This window comes from Eutrigla gurnardus (assembly GCF_963514095.1).
Source record: "Eutrigla gurnardus genome assembly, chromosome: 6".
NCBI classification, from domain to species: Eukaryota; Metazoa; Chordata; class Actinopteri; order Perciformes; family Triglidae; genus Eutrigla; species Eutrigla gurnardus.
In genome coordinates this window covers 18,490,886-18,505,288 of record NC_139920.1, presented here as the reverse complement: position 1 = coordinate 18,505,288, position 14,403 = coordinate 18,490,886, and the positions used below count along the sequence as shown (strand labels likewise).

Sequence of the window (14,403 nt, the reverse complement as noted above, 5' to 3'; positions counted from 1 at the left end):
TTTGTTTCATATAACGGACTATAAACTTCATGGTTGAATATTTAGAAACACCCTTAGAAACAAATGTTTTGGTTATAGCCTACATTTTTCCTTGGCTTGTCTGTTTCCATCTAATAAATCCTACCACTGGCCTGGATGACAGTTACTCAAAATCACTGATCATTGTTCAGTGCTTTGTATGAATTGCCCGTAGGTGTGAATGTGAGTGTGAATGGTTGTTTGTCTCTACATGTCGGCTCTGTGATAGACTGGCGTCCTGTCCAGGGTGTACCCTGCCTTCGCCCAATGATAGCTGGGATCGGCTCCAGCCCCCCCGCAACCCTGAATACAGGATAAGCGGTAGACGATGGATGGATGGATGGATGGATTATTATTATTATTATCATGCCAATTAAGGCTTATGGAAGAGAGAGAGAGAGAGAGAGATATTATTATTATTATTATTATTATTATTATTATTATTATTATTATTATTATTATTATTATTATTATTATTATCATGCCAATTAAGGCTTATGGAAGAGAGAGAGAGAGAGAGATTATTATTATTATTATTATTATTATTATTATTATTATTATCATGCCAATAAAGCCTTATGGATTGGAAAGAGAGAGAAGAGAAAGGGAGAGATTATTATTATTTATTTGTATTATTATTATTATTATCATGCCAATTAAGGCTTATGGGAGAGGGAGAGAGAGAGAGAGAGAGAGAGAGAGAGAGAGAGAGAGAGAGAGAGACTGACTGTGTTTCAGCACTCCGGCTCGTGGACAGCAGCGGACCACCATGTCGCGCGCGCAGCTCTCTGTCCTCTAACCGTTTAAAAAAAACTCGAATACGGTCCGTTTCTGAACGCTTTTCTTCACTCAAAACTCCTTTTAAAACCCCGCCAAAGACGAGCAAGAAAGCGAATTAAAGTTGAAAATGGAGTGTACCGTTACTACGTTGAGCAGAGAGGGAGCGGGGCTCGCCAAACCGCCCAAACATCTGTGGCGGCAACCCAGGACCCACATACGGATCAAACAGCGCTTCAACTCGGACACCGAGCGCTACCTGTGCCGCAACCGGACCCTGGAGAAGCTGCGACCCGGGCTGAAGAAACCCCGCATGTCCTGGCCTTGTCCGCTGAGACGGTAACCACTTCACCCTCTGAAATGTCTAAACTCACCACATGTTGAATCGGCTTTGCTCACTTTAAGTAAGCCTTCTGAAGATACATAAATTACCAACTTTAGCTAGCTTACGCGTAGAAAAAACGTCCCAAACTAAGCTAACTCGGTAACGTTCCACTTAAATCACGTTCACGTTTTTCTATCGTGACATTTTGAATATGCAGGAAGGGATAGAAACAAAAGCAAGGCTATGGCAAAGTCTGATAAGACTGAGAAAAATGGCTGTTGGATAGATCACAGAAGCATATTAAATGTTGTGTTTTTTTATATATGGTTTCAGAAGTTATTCAGGATAAATGTTTTGTCTAAATTTGTAACATGTGTTTATTTGGAAAATGCACATCTGCAGTTTCCATTGATAGTGCAAATGTATGTGTGGTGTTGAAGAAACGCAGAATTCCAGAAACTTCTTGGATCCTGTGTCAAATCAGTCAATGCTGAGATGGTGGTTGCTGTTATGAGGAATACATGCACCCAATAACATCGGTGAAAAACATCATGCATTTACCTGTCATTTCAAGTCCAGAAAGCTTGCAGAATAAATTGTAATTTCAGTAGATTAGTGAAATAGATTAGATTCCCCACATTAAACAAGCTAAAGAATGCGGTGATTTTAGTCATGGTACTGTACGGTGTTTTGCATTAAAATCCTGAAATAACATCTTGTCACTGAGTGGGTGCCAGGGGCTTCCTACCTGTTGGCTAGGGTTTATATCATACCCCCGTTTAGAGAGGAGATGTGAGTGATGGTTTAGCGAACATTACACTGCTCTTTAAGCCTCATTAGTCAGGCTGATGGAGGGCTCTGACTCCCTCTGCTTCCCCCAAGCATTGCTTGGGAAGAGATTAGTGTTTGTCCCTTGCCTCATTTTTATGTTATTTTACAGTTCTTAATATGACAAAACAGCCTTAGCATTTGCACCTTGATTTTGAACAATTTTGAATAAGTCTTTGTTAAAAATGTATTTTATCCAATTTTTGGAAACTCATTTAGTGGGTCGTTAGCCTATTTTTTCCTCTTTCTAGGTGGAAATGTATTGCCGTGGTAGTTTTAACTCAGATTTTTTCCATATTAAATTGTTTTTGAAAAACACAGCCCGTCTTGACATTGCATCATCATGTACAGTACGTGTCCCGTAGTACAGTATGTCGGGCCCGCACATTTGGAGAGTGTCTGTGTGTTTTGTACAAGAAATAAAATGTAAAACCTCAATTCAAAAGACAATAAAACATCTCTGATTGGCTGAGTTGAACAGTCACAGAAACCGCTGTCAGTTCAACTCTGCTTCCCAGACACCGCTTACTGTCAACAAGCAACGCTACGGCTCGTCTCACCTCAGAGGCATTGCACACACGAGCTGAAGTGCAGTTTTTAGTTTACTCAGAAGATAATCACCAAGACAATTGTTTCACTTAAAGTTTTCTTTTAGTGAATGTGACGTGTAGAAGATGTCTTTTAGCCTTTAGATGAGTGATGCATGGACTCTAGAAATGGTGTACATCAGTATTAGCATGAACATATTGTCTTGTACAGTATTTGGTTTGTGTGTTGGGGCACTCATTACAATTAACCTGGATGTAGATGGATATCTTTACAATTAACAGGGCGTGCCTCAGGCTAGCAAGGGATATTTCTACTGCACTTCCTCTTGTAATTTATACATGCTTTTAAATAGACACTAAACACCTTATGTGGCTTGTCTATTGTGATATGTGCTGTCTGACTTATCTGAGCTTCCTGCTTGGATCTAGAAGTACTTTATTAACATTTAGATGTTTTCTATAAGTTGATTTTGTTGTCCAATGTGTTTTTGCTTTCTAACTCAGCAACTGCTTGGCTTGATCTTCAGTGCATCTTGGTTTTGTTATTTTAGCAAGATTTTACCTTTGGTTATGAAAAATGAGGCCATTCAGAGGTGCCTTAAACTTGCATTCTCTCAACTGGCCATCAGGGGGCGACTCTTCTGGTTGCAAAAAGAAGTCTGATTGCATAGAAGATATGAGAAAATTACCCTACTTCTCACTTGATTTATCATCGCAGTATACAACAGTTTATGGTCCAAATCTAAAAGTCTTTTTCAATACAGCATGACATTCTGTAGATTATGGTCACTGCGGGATCTTTGTATACATTATATTTGTTTCACCTACAGTATACAAATAGCAAAATTCTTCTCTTTTGACAGTAATATCAAAGCTCATATTCAGATTTCTTTCCTTAGCACAATTTAAATTATTCTATTGGTAATTTCCACTTCACTTAATCTGCATTCATTTCTGTATGTTATAAACGGAACCTGGGGAATGCTGACAGGCTCATACATGTCACAGAATGAGCTGGCGAAGTCGACATGGCAGATGCACACGACAAAGTAAATTGTCTTTCAGGTGTTAGTATAGGCTGAAGGCTGCTCTCTTGGCTGAATTACAATGAATTATTATTAAGTAGAGATTAACTGTCTTGCTCAAGGACACTTAAACAACAAGTTAGGCATGTTGGCCCTTCAATGAAATAAACTGGTAGGCTTTCAGCTACAGGATGTTCTCATGCTGTTAGGTCTGCAATGTGGTCATGTATTCCGAGATGCTGCACTCTGAGACCATGAGTAGTGAGAAAGGAAAGTGTGATATGGTCCAATGGTCAACTTGAGACAGGAACGGCCTGCTTCGAAAGCCCTTCTTACGCCGGAATGGTGAAAAACTACACCCGTTGCTATGGAGCCCATCTGTTTTCCAGGGATAATCGCATAAAGGGTTCCACACTAGGTTATCAGAGGGGGAGGGGGGGGGGGGGGGGGGGGGGGGGGGGGGTAGGGCAGCTATTGAGACAGAAAAACTAGGTGTTATCTAACCAATCTCATGTAAACAAAACACACACAAAAGCATGTCGTATTAGCAGTTCACTAATGGAAGATTAGTGAAAGCTAATGTGGTGTTTAAGCATAAACCTGCATGAGCTGACCTGTAGATGTCAGCTGTTGTTTGGATGTTTCAATTTATTTATATAGTGCTTTTCACCCAAATCCCAAAGTGCTTCACAATAAACAAAGTGCAAACAGTTATAATAAAAATACAGCAAAAAAAAAAAAAAAAATACAGAAGTATGACATACATGCACAGATATACACACAAGACATGAATGTAAAGACAGAGACAGAGGTCTACCCAAACGCCAGCTTTAATAAGTGAGTCTTAAGGTGTCCTTTAAAGACTTCCATAGTATCAGCAAACCTAATCAGGATGGGTAGAGCGATCCACAGTTTGGGGGCAACAGCTGTGACAGCTCTATCCCCACAGGTAGTGGGGGAGAATTCAGTCGGAAAGGTAAGCAGGGGCCCAACCATATAGTGCCCTATATGTCAGTGTGAGTGTTTTGAATTGGATCCTGTAGGAGGTCTAGTAGTTTTAAAAATGTTTTCTTCCACATAGATCACAATTTAAGTAGTTTTAGTAGATGATTATCACCTTAAATCAAAAATATTCTAAAGGTACGCACACCAAATGTTAAGTGAATTTAAGCTTGTTACTTATCAGTTGTATTTATTCGTAGGATCATTTGTGTTTTACTCGCATGACTCACACTTGACTTGCTGGAGAGGAGGGTGGAGCTTGCCCCGATGTAAACACCTACAATGTTTCATCAATCTTTGCTGAAATAACCACTGTTGCTGCTTTGTACATGTTGTGGAAGTCCCAGATCTACCAAGTAATCAAACGGTGTCCTGTTTGAGTTCATAACATCACCCATTGTCAGCCAGACACCATCAAGGTCTCTGATTTTGTTTTTCATCTGGGTTGTTAGTCACTAACAGTTTGTAGACTGCTTTCAAACAAATTATGGTTGAAAAGAAGCTGTAAAAAAATGTTAACATGTTACTATTGTTTGGAATAGCTTATATTCGTCACAAGTAGCTTCTATAATAGTAATTTATATAAGTCAGAACATATGGCTTTGTGTAGGCTGCCACCATTTTTGATGCCAATTTTCAGTATCTTTAAAATTGACCATTGATGAAATTTTCCTTCATGCTATTAGGTTTTATATACTCATATTTAATTGTTGCCCTTTTTGTCAAAATACAGTTTTCTATCTCCTGATTTTGATTGCATTAACATGTTAATGCAGACAGTTCATAGGTAGTGTTTATACTGTCCAATAAACACAGATACTGTACATTCATGTACAGCTGTGCCAAGAATATAGGGATGAATTATCACTTTTCACAACTGCTGCGTTAGAAGAATAATCCTGAGCAAGATTTCATCTCTTCACATGGCAATGACAAATATGATTTACTTCACAGGGAACTGTTAAGAGGTCAAGATGTACCTCTTGTTGTATCTGCAACAACTATAGATTAAATTGGTATGTCTCTGTTCAGCTGATTTTGGCCAAGGTGGTGACTTAACGATTACCCAGTCGGGCAGCCAGAGATGGCGCGTCGTCACTGCAGCGGCCCCGAGTTGAAATCTGACCAGCTGCCCTTTCTGCATTTCAAAACAACTTTTGCTTACATTTGTAAACTTTATTTACAAAAAAAACGAAATCATTTTCCTTGATGTAGAAGAGCTTTTAGCCTAACATACATAATGCAAGTGTTTGTTCAAAACTAGACACATCTATAATATAAAGGCACATCCATTTAAAATGCGTATTGCCTTCTGGCTCTCTGCATTTGTCTACAGCTGGTACTAAGACTCGTGCAGGATTGACAGTGTTTACTCATTTGTCAGGCAGACCAGTCGCCAATGGCAGAAACAGGTCAGGCAGTTTCTTGGAAACGGTTGTTGTTGCCTGCTTGATAAAGATGTTTGTTGATTTTAATCAGGATATGATGTTTAATGGGCTCTGATGTGCTGTTATACTTTAATAGAATAAATAAGTCACTGCCTTCCCCCTGGCAAACCAACAATAAATGACACTCTCAGACCTGAACACAGCTGTAGCTTTGATATAAATCATAAAAAAAAAATAACATTGAAAATTAAATTATCTTAAAGTTATACATTGTACACACAATCTCTCAATTAATCCGATAGAACAAAAGGAAAAATGCATATGACATTCAGCTCTGAGTTGAAGTTTTCTCAACTCGAGGTGTTCAGGGCATCCTGCTAAAATGTGAGGGGCATAGAGTGGAAAAACATCAGACAATCAGCAAGCAGTGAGCATCTTGCTCTCATTTAACCAGTTGTAAAAAGCCGCCCCAGGCTGCTAATACGGGCTCTTTCTGATCAGGGCCTAAAGGTTCTTGTTCTGCATGTACTGCATGCCAAAAGTTATATCATCAAATGCTGAAACTGTTTTTCCCTCATTGCCTGCCCCGTGATTTAAGCATGGAGATTAATTCTTGACTTTGAAAGGATCTCTTCAAAAGTCCACTTACTTTCCTTCTTATTTTTGACTAAAAGCACACAATCAGCATGTCTTTACCTGACTGGCATGGGTTCTTTGGAATGCAAACGAACATCAGGCAACGTGATGTTTGCTAATTCTAATCCCTTTAGTGTGTCATATCGGAAGAAAACATAGAGAAATGTATAATATTATGTAAACAATATAGGAAAATTGCTGCTTACAAGTCCACAGTGGAGACAGCTTGTGACAATTAATTATGAATGCCAAATAAACAGGAAATGAAAAAATTAATGAGACACTATCTGTTATGTGAAGAATGTCTCTTATTATCGGTGCCCATGGCAAGCCCACTCACAAGAGAGAAAATGAATTGTATTCAAATGGCACAAGCAGGCAGTTCATTCTTAGTCACTGTGGAGTCTCTGCATGTTCTACTTATCCATCTCATACCAAACGACACATATGCCGGGCTTTAGCAATATTGCTGTTATTGCCTTCAAACGGGATCTGGTCCCTGGTTGCTGTACTGCGGCATTCACTGCTTCAAAATCAAAAGGATGGGTCTAAGGATTACAGGGGATTAAGAAGTATAATTTGCCTAATTAAACCTAGCCTGTAGTTTGGAAATGAGTGAGTTTGTAGAAATGGAAATTACTTTCTGTTTGTGTAATGGACACAGGATGATTTGTAGAAAGGGAAGCGTATAATCCCAACTGAGCTCTTTTTTTTATTTGGAAAAATTCAAATGCTGTTTTCCCCCCCTTTATCTGCAGTATTGTGTGTTGTGGGGTGACGTGCCATGTATTCCTGAGAAGCAAGCAATCAGCATGTGGTTTCTGATCTATCTGGCAGCAGCAACACAGCAATTGGTCATGAATTATAACAGGAAATTAGTAAAGCACTTCTTGTCCATGTATATCCAATGCCCACTGATATACAGATCAGATAAATGGATTCAGTTACTCTAGCTAAACCTTGAAGAATGACCAAACAATACTGAATACAATAGACGGGTATCCCTGTCCTCGCACTGACCTCAATTTGTCAGAGGCTGAAGTACTGTTTAATTTTGTTTCTGTTCTTTGAAGTGGAAGGATAGATGGACAATTACACTTTGCCATTGTCCATCCATCCATCCATTGTCTACCCCTTATCCTGTATTCTAGCTGGAGCCAATCCCAGCTGTCACTGGGCGATGGTGGGGTACACCCTGGACAGGATGCAAATCTATCACAGGGCGGACATGTAGAGACAGACAACCATTCACGCTCACATTCACACCTACGGGCAATTTAGAGTCACGCTTACACGGGGCGAACATGCAAACTCCACACAGAAGGAACCCGAATCCAAACCGGGCTATGCCATTGTTGATGTTTTTATCTGGCATGCACAAGCAGAATATCAAATTTATCTCATCTTATTAAAATTACTTTGAATATATCAAATGACTTGCTTTAACGAATTCTGTTTGCTGCTACAGTGAAAAATACATTTCCACGGGGCTGTTCTCAGCAGACAGATCATGAGAAATGTCATATTTGCCAAAGCTATAGCAAAGTTCAAGCTGCATGCAAACTCTGTCATCAATTAGTCAATTTATTTGTCACATTAATTCAAACAAGGTACAACTCCAGTGAAATGCAATCCGTCAATTAATTTATCTTGTGCGTTGTATTATTACTTTTCATGCATTTTCAACTGCTGTCTACTTATTCATGCATTCATAGAAGCTCCATTCGAAACGTTACGCATCTTTCATACAGTCAGGCTATTATTCAATGTTTAAATCCTATTAAAACTTTTGAGGATATTAAACACTCTTCTTTAGTGAAAGTGAAAATGCCTTTTTAACATTTTTAAATTGAGTAAACACAACAAGTGGAGAGGAGGTTTAAAATCTTTACAAAAAATATCTTCTCATTTGTACAATTTTGACTCTTCATACATAATTGTGAAATGTGTGCTCTTTTATACGAGGTCATTGAGGAAGCAAACAGTTTTACTATTTGGCCATAGAGCCTGAAAGCAAGAGGATCTCCAACCAACTGCTGCATGTTAATTGTCTCATGTTAAGTGAGTTTTACCAGTACATACACCAATATCACACGGAAAAATGTGTGATAGGAGTTACGTTTTTTCTTTCGGGGGATGATCTTCATGCATCATTTTAGGTCAAAATGTAGCGATTTGTTGTCTTCCTTACAGTGTGTTGTCTTAAGAGGCTCTCGAACCAACGGTCACATAGCCAATCATATTAACTGACACCAAAAACAGCAAACACAGCTGATTATTCGCTAATTAATGCAGTTTGAGACACACACACACAACTGTATTAAAAAATAAATAAAAGCCAAACACAATGCACAGGATGAGGCTTGTTTTACATAATAAAAGCCCCCAACTCTCACTGTATGTTAATAGGAAACTAGCGATATGCCTAGATTTTCGAAAACAAAACCCCCGGAACGTAAAGTTTGATTGATGGTTATATAACATAACATTTTCATGAAATACTGTGACACAAAATTAATGATTTAAGCTATAGAGAAATGAGACAAAGGAAAGCACTTAAAGAAAAAGAAGACAAACTAAATATTCTGTACACTGAACAACATCTGGTGTGACACCAAAATCATAAACATTTTTCAAATTTGGGGGATACTTGCCACTATACCTTCTTGTTGGCACAGCTTAGTCACCTTCACCTCTCCTCCTCTTCTCTCCACCGTACACAGAAACAATAAATCTGTAATATCTCTAATTGCTTTAGTTTGACTGGTAATATGAGATGTTAGGACAACAGATCCATTCGGAGAGCAAACAGGAGGCGGTGGGCATTATGACTCAGATTCATCACATTGATGTAGATCTGTTGGTGTGTTGAGTTTAGGTGCATCTCTGATGCAAATGACTGATGATACAGAACGGGATTCATTTTCCTGTTAAAGCAGGCCTGGCCATCTTGCAGGGCAACAGTCGTCTTCCTCAGTTTAACTGTCTGAAACAAAAGAGATCTCATGGGAGACAATAAATAGTGATGTTGTTTTTCTCGATATTTTGAAATTTAATTTGTAAATTTACTAGAATATTGAATATTAATTTTCTTCATAAAATGCAAGCCTAATAGAAGACAGTTTCTCAGATCCAAGGTGCCACAAATCAGTGCTAGTGAAATAGTACTTGTGACTGTTGTAGTTTGTGTGACTGTTGTATAAAGAGAACACAACTTACTTTGTTAATACTGAGTACTGCTGCAAAATCTAAAAGAAAAAACAATCATATTTTAAGTTTTATGGTGTCTAAATAAAAATAGAATGGGCTTTGAACCGTTTATTGTGTTTCTATTATTCAAGATGTTAAGACAATAATAGGGAGGCTGCAGTGGTGTACTGGTAGCACTGACGCTTCAGAACGAGAGGTTCCCGGGTTTGATTCCCTGTTTGGGTTCAGGTTCCTTCTGTGTGGAGTTTGCTTCCTCCCACAGTCCAAGGACATGCAGGATGGGGATAGGTTTATTGATGACTCTAAATTGGAGGTGTGAATGTGAGCGTGGGTGGTTGTCTGTCTCTACATGTCAGCCCTGCGATGGATGTTGGCGTCCTGTCCAGTACCCGGCCTCTGCCCAATGTCAGCTGGGATCGGCTCCAGCCCCCCTCTTTGAATAAACAAACACTTAGCGTTTGTATTTGGCATTGGTTCCACTTATGTTAATGTGACAGTTATGGCAAGTCCTACTTTTAGGGCCCGTGTCCACAAAGCGTCTTTTTCTGGCAGAAAAGCGGCCGCAGGACCCTGTCTTTCATCAAAACAGACTAGCATCGCCCCTTTGCGTTTATGATGTATTTGGGCTACTATCTATTTGTTTAATGTTGTTTTTTCACCATGAGCACCGGAGGATGCTGGCTTCATTCTTTGTATGGACGAGCTTGTCACTGCTCAATCTTACAGGCATAAAGTACGAGCAAGGAAGAACCGTCGAGGTCGGTAACACATAATATGATAAAAGCACAACACTCAGCAGCAAGACAACAAGACAGCAAGACACAACCAAAAGCTTCTCCTCCATTTTATTCAGTGTCTTCACCTGCACTTTTCTGAAAAGTTCAGAGATTTTCAGCTCGAAGTGCCCTGAGCGGACGCACGCTTGTATTCAGAAAAACACTTTGGCCCTCATCCATCATATCTGTGTAAAACACACATTACATGATGTTGACTGATAGTTTATCCATCCATCCATCCATTTTCTACCGCTTATCCTGTATCAGGGTCACGGGGGGCTGGAGCCGATCCCAGCTGTCATTGGGCGAAGGCAGGGTACACCCTGGACAGGACGCCAGTCTATCACAGGGCCGACATGTAGAGACAAACAACCATTCACACTCACATTCACACCTACGGGCAATTTAGAGTCATCAATTAACCTATCCCCATCCTGCATGTCTTTGGACTGTGGGAGGAAGCCGGAGAACCCGGAGAGAACCCACGCTTACACGGGGAGAACATGCAAACTCCACACAGAAGGAACCCGGGCCGACCCGGGGATCGAACCCGGGACCCTCTTGCTGTGAGGCGAGAGTGCTAACCACTACACCACCGTGCAGCCCTACTGATAGTTTATTTGCAACTAATTACTAATAAGTCATAATGGTATGGGAAAAATGCATATGTTTTAAAATGCTTAATGTTGCACAATTAGGGGCTTTGTTACAGTATCTGTCTGTGTTTCATATCTGTGTTGTATTCACAGATTCACTTCACAGTCGGCCTGTGATGTTTGTTTTCCCCTAACAGCCATCAAACTGACACCATTTGCCTCAAGAGATTGTTGTAATTTGATTAGAGTAAGAATTTGTGTTTTCATTTATTCCTAACAGAATTAACGCTGCATTAGGCAAGATTTGTATGTAAAAATACACCCACCATAACAGCCTAAATCACAAATTGATGCTGTAAAGAGATGGCAAGGTCTTGTCTTCCTGAGATGCTGTTGATTAGATCTAATGAAAATCTGGTTTGACATAAAGACACCACTGGGAAATCACCTATACACAAAGAAAGAGACTTTGATGTTAAGTCCAGAATCCCCCGTTTAGTGAACTCTTGACAAAGCCTGAGAAACAGTGGATGCTCTCCATTTGGCCTGGTCAGAATGCATCATGCTTAGAAGTGGCAAAGGTGTGGAAAAATGGTTAAGTGGAGTTCCAACAGCTGGTATGTTGAATGCATGGCTGACTATCATATGATGAGCAAACAGTGGCAGGAGGTGTGGTTACGCTCCCTGTTAATGATGAGTTGTACTGAAGAGTCCTTGAAATGTTTAATATCAGGAAGAACAGCTGCAGTGGCATGAATTTGTTACTGAATAGCCTAGTTGTTTATTGAAAAGGTGGCTGTCAGCTCCCCGAAATGTCTTGTCACTCATGTATAATTTGTATATCAACTAAGCATTTTTCAAAGGAAATATATCTGTGATTGTCCCCCCTATTTGTGTCCCCCTACATTTTAGAAAGGGATGTATGGTTATCCACACCCATCACAGGGTGATGATGGGTTGGAGATGCAGAGCTCTGTCTGTTTCAGTTGTTAGAACTCAGCCCTTCGATTGAAAATAATTATACAGCAGGAGCGTTATTTGAGTTCAGCATTCAAGGCAGACAAATGGTAATAGGAATGAGGCAACACGTTTATATGTTCCTTGAATATTTTTTCTTCCATAAAGTCAAGCTTGCGTAATTTAATACATAAGTCTCTGTTGTTGTTTTCTTCTTGGTAATCTACTAAAAGCAATGTTGTTGGATTCGAAAAAACAAATAACCTGGCACAGTGCTCACATTCATGGATTTAATGAACACAAACACAGCTGACTTCATCACCAACTTTTTTCATTTTTACTTAAAATAAAATCCCTGTCAACTGAAAAATGTCTACTTCCCACTTTTATCAAAGAGAGTCTTTGATGGTTTGACTTTGCTAATGAACTCATTTTATACCAACCAACAAATAAGATTGATATAGAGACCTTTTGCTGTTACAGATGGCAAATGATGAAAAAATTGCACAGCCCTGCAAATGCCATGGTATTTCTTTATTTTCAAGGGAGTGAAAGTATATTTACCGTAAATAAAGAGTGTGTTGGCACTGAAAAAGTAATAAATGGTGAAAATTGATAGGTTAAACATCACATATGACTTACACAATGAGTGAGATAAAGCAGACACCAGCACAGAACACTCAAAGGATGCTGCATCAGTATTTTGTTTAGCAATAATTTGATTTGCTTTGTGTGATACTGGCAGCTGCAATAACACAATTTTGGTTAAATACCTTGTTTTTGTATTCACTTTCTCCACATACCATCTTTTTCTATGTTGCCTTGGATTTAGGCTGACCCTCTCTTCTGTTCTCTGTATTTACAACTGCTTCATAAGGGGTGTAGATATGCGGACATTTTAAGAAACAGATCTTTCTCTGTACTGTTCATGTGTTCGTTATGAACACAGTACCATGATGTAATCATTTGAAAACTTTCATGACATGAAGCTTGATCACCCATCAGGTTCTTCTCAATGCTGCTGGTGAGCAAACCTGAAGTGTAAATGTAGTGCAGTGTAAAGGCATTGTAACAGAAGCGGATGGACATGTGTACACTCCTCAGCTTTAGTAACACATTATGGTGCTACTTTTCTCACCATGCCGTGTTGAAACATTCCACCTCCCAGCAGTGATGAACATATGCAGTTTCTATATTTTCTGAATTGAAGTTGGTTGGAAATAATGACTAAAAGTGGCTTTATCTATAACAAAGCTCATTTCATGCTTAACATTTGCCCTGGTTACAAGGTGCATATGGGGATACTCATCTTGCTTCACTGGGAGCCACTTGCAAAAAACATTAAACATAAACAGCTGCCAGATCAAATGGATAAACATTAAAGGGCCAATAACTCATCTTTGAAATTCTTTATTTTCAACTTAATTGTTCAATCACTGGTGCAGGACAATGCATTCCTATTGTATTTTTGTTGATAATTTTTCGATATTTGGGACAGAATCTGCCTGCTGTGCCGCAGAATCCCTATGCCAAGCTGAGGGATGAGGTAATCAAAGCTGTTTGATTATCCATAAAGAGGTTTTCTCAGTGCAGGCCATCCTTGTTCTTTTTGAGACCCTTTTTCACAAGGTGATGTGTTTTTATCTAACCCCATGCTGCTAGTCAGTTGAGTGGAGCTATAAACTTGCCTGAGGGCTTTGGAGACACTAATAGTGGGAGTTCAATCTCCCGTCAGAGATTCACAGATGGATACCTTGATTGCCAAGAAAAACCGAAGAGCAGCAATGTGAATTTCTGGTTCAAAGTGAAATAGGTTCGATAAGAGATTGATACAAGGAACGGTACCAACCAATTTTCTTCACAAGGAAACAGAACATTACATCGAGCTTTGCAGAAAAAATATTATTTGCACTGAAGCACTGCCTTTTTAGAGCAGAACTGCTGAAAAGGCTGACAGATCATTAGGACAGGGGGTGTTAACGTGGGTGTCATTCTTCATTTCTTGCGATATTCAGAATTCAACTTGAGTGTATAACTTTTATAACACTCTTTAATAAGGCAGGCTGTCAAACATCACAGCAACAGCAGTATATGGGCTAGTGGCAGCATCTGCAATCAGTATACATTCACACAATCACACACATATTATGTGTATGATTGTGTGAATGTATACTCACATGTATTGTGTTGAACGGTCAGAACACTATGAAGACGCTATATGATATATCAAATATATGTATCATATACATACAGTATATGTCAGAGTCTATTGTGGCATTTCATATTATAGCATAGCAGACCAAATGATATTGTTTAT

General features: G+C 39.3%; 1 protein-coding gene across 4 annotated transcripts in view; it reads left to right on the top strand.

Moving 5' to 3' along the window:
* The window catches only part of LOC311015311 (3',5'-cyclic-AMP phosphodiesterase 4C-like), an 82,140-nt gene that overhangs the window by 15,064 nt on the left and 52,673 nt on the right, over positions 1 to 14,403 (top strand). For 2 of the 4 annotated variants that reach the window (XM_084012446.1, XM_084012444.1), the window contains exon 1: positions 910 to 1,134. The exons of the other annotated variants lie outside the window; for them this stretch is intronic. In XM_084012446.1, the coding sequence (XP_083868572.1) occupies positions 926 to 1,134 (209 nt within the window). In that variant the 5' untranslated portion in view covers positions 910 to 925. Of the gene's footprint in view, positions 1 to 909; positions 1,135 to 14,403 lie in introns of those variants that run through there. 4 annotated transcript variants of the gene reach the window in all.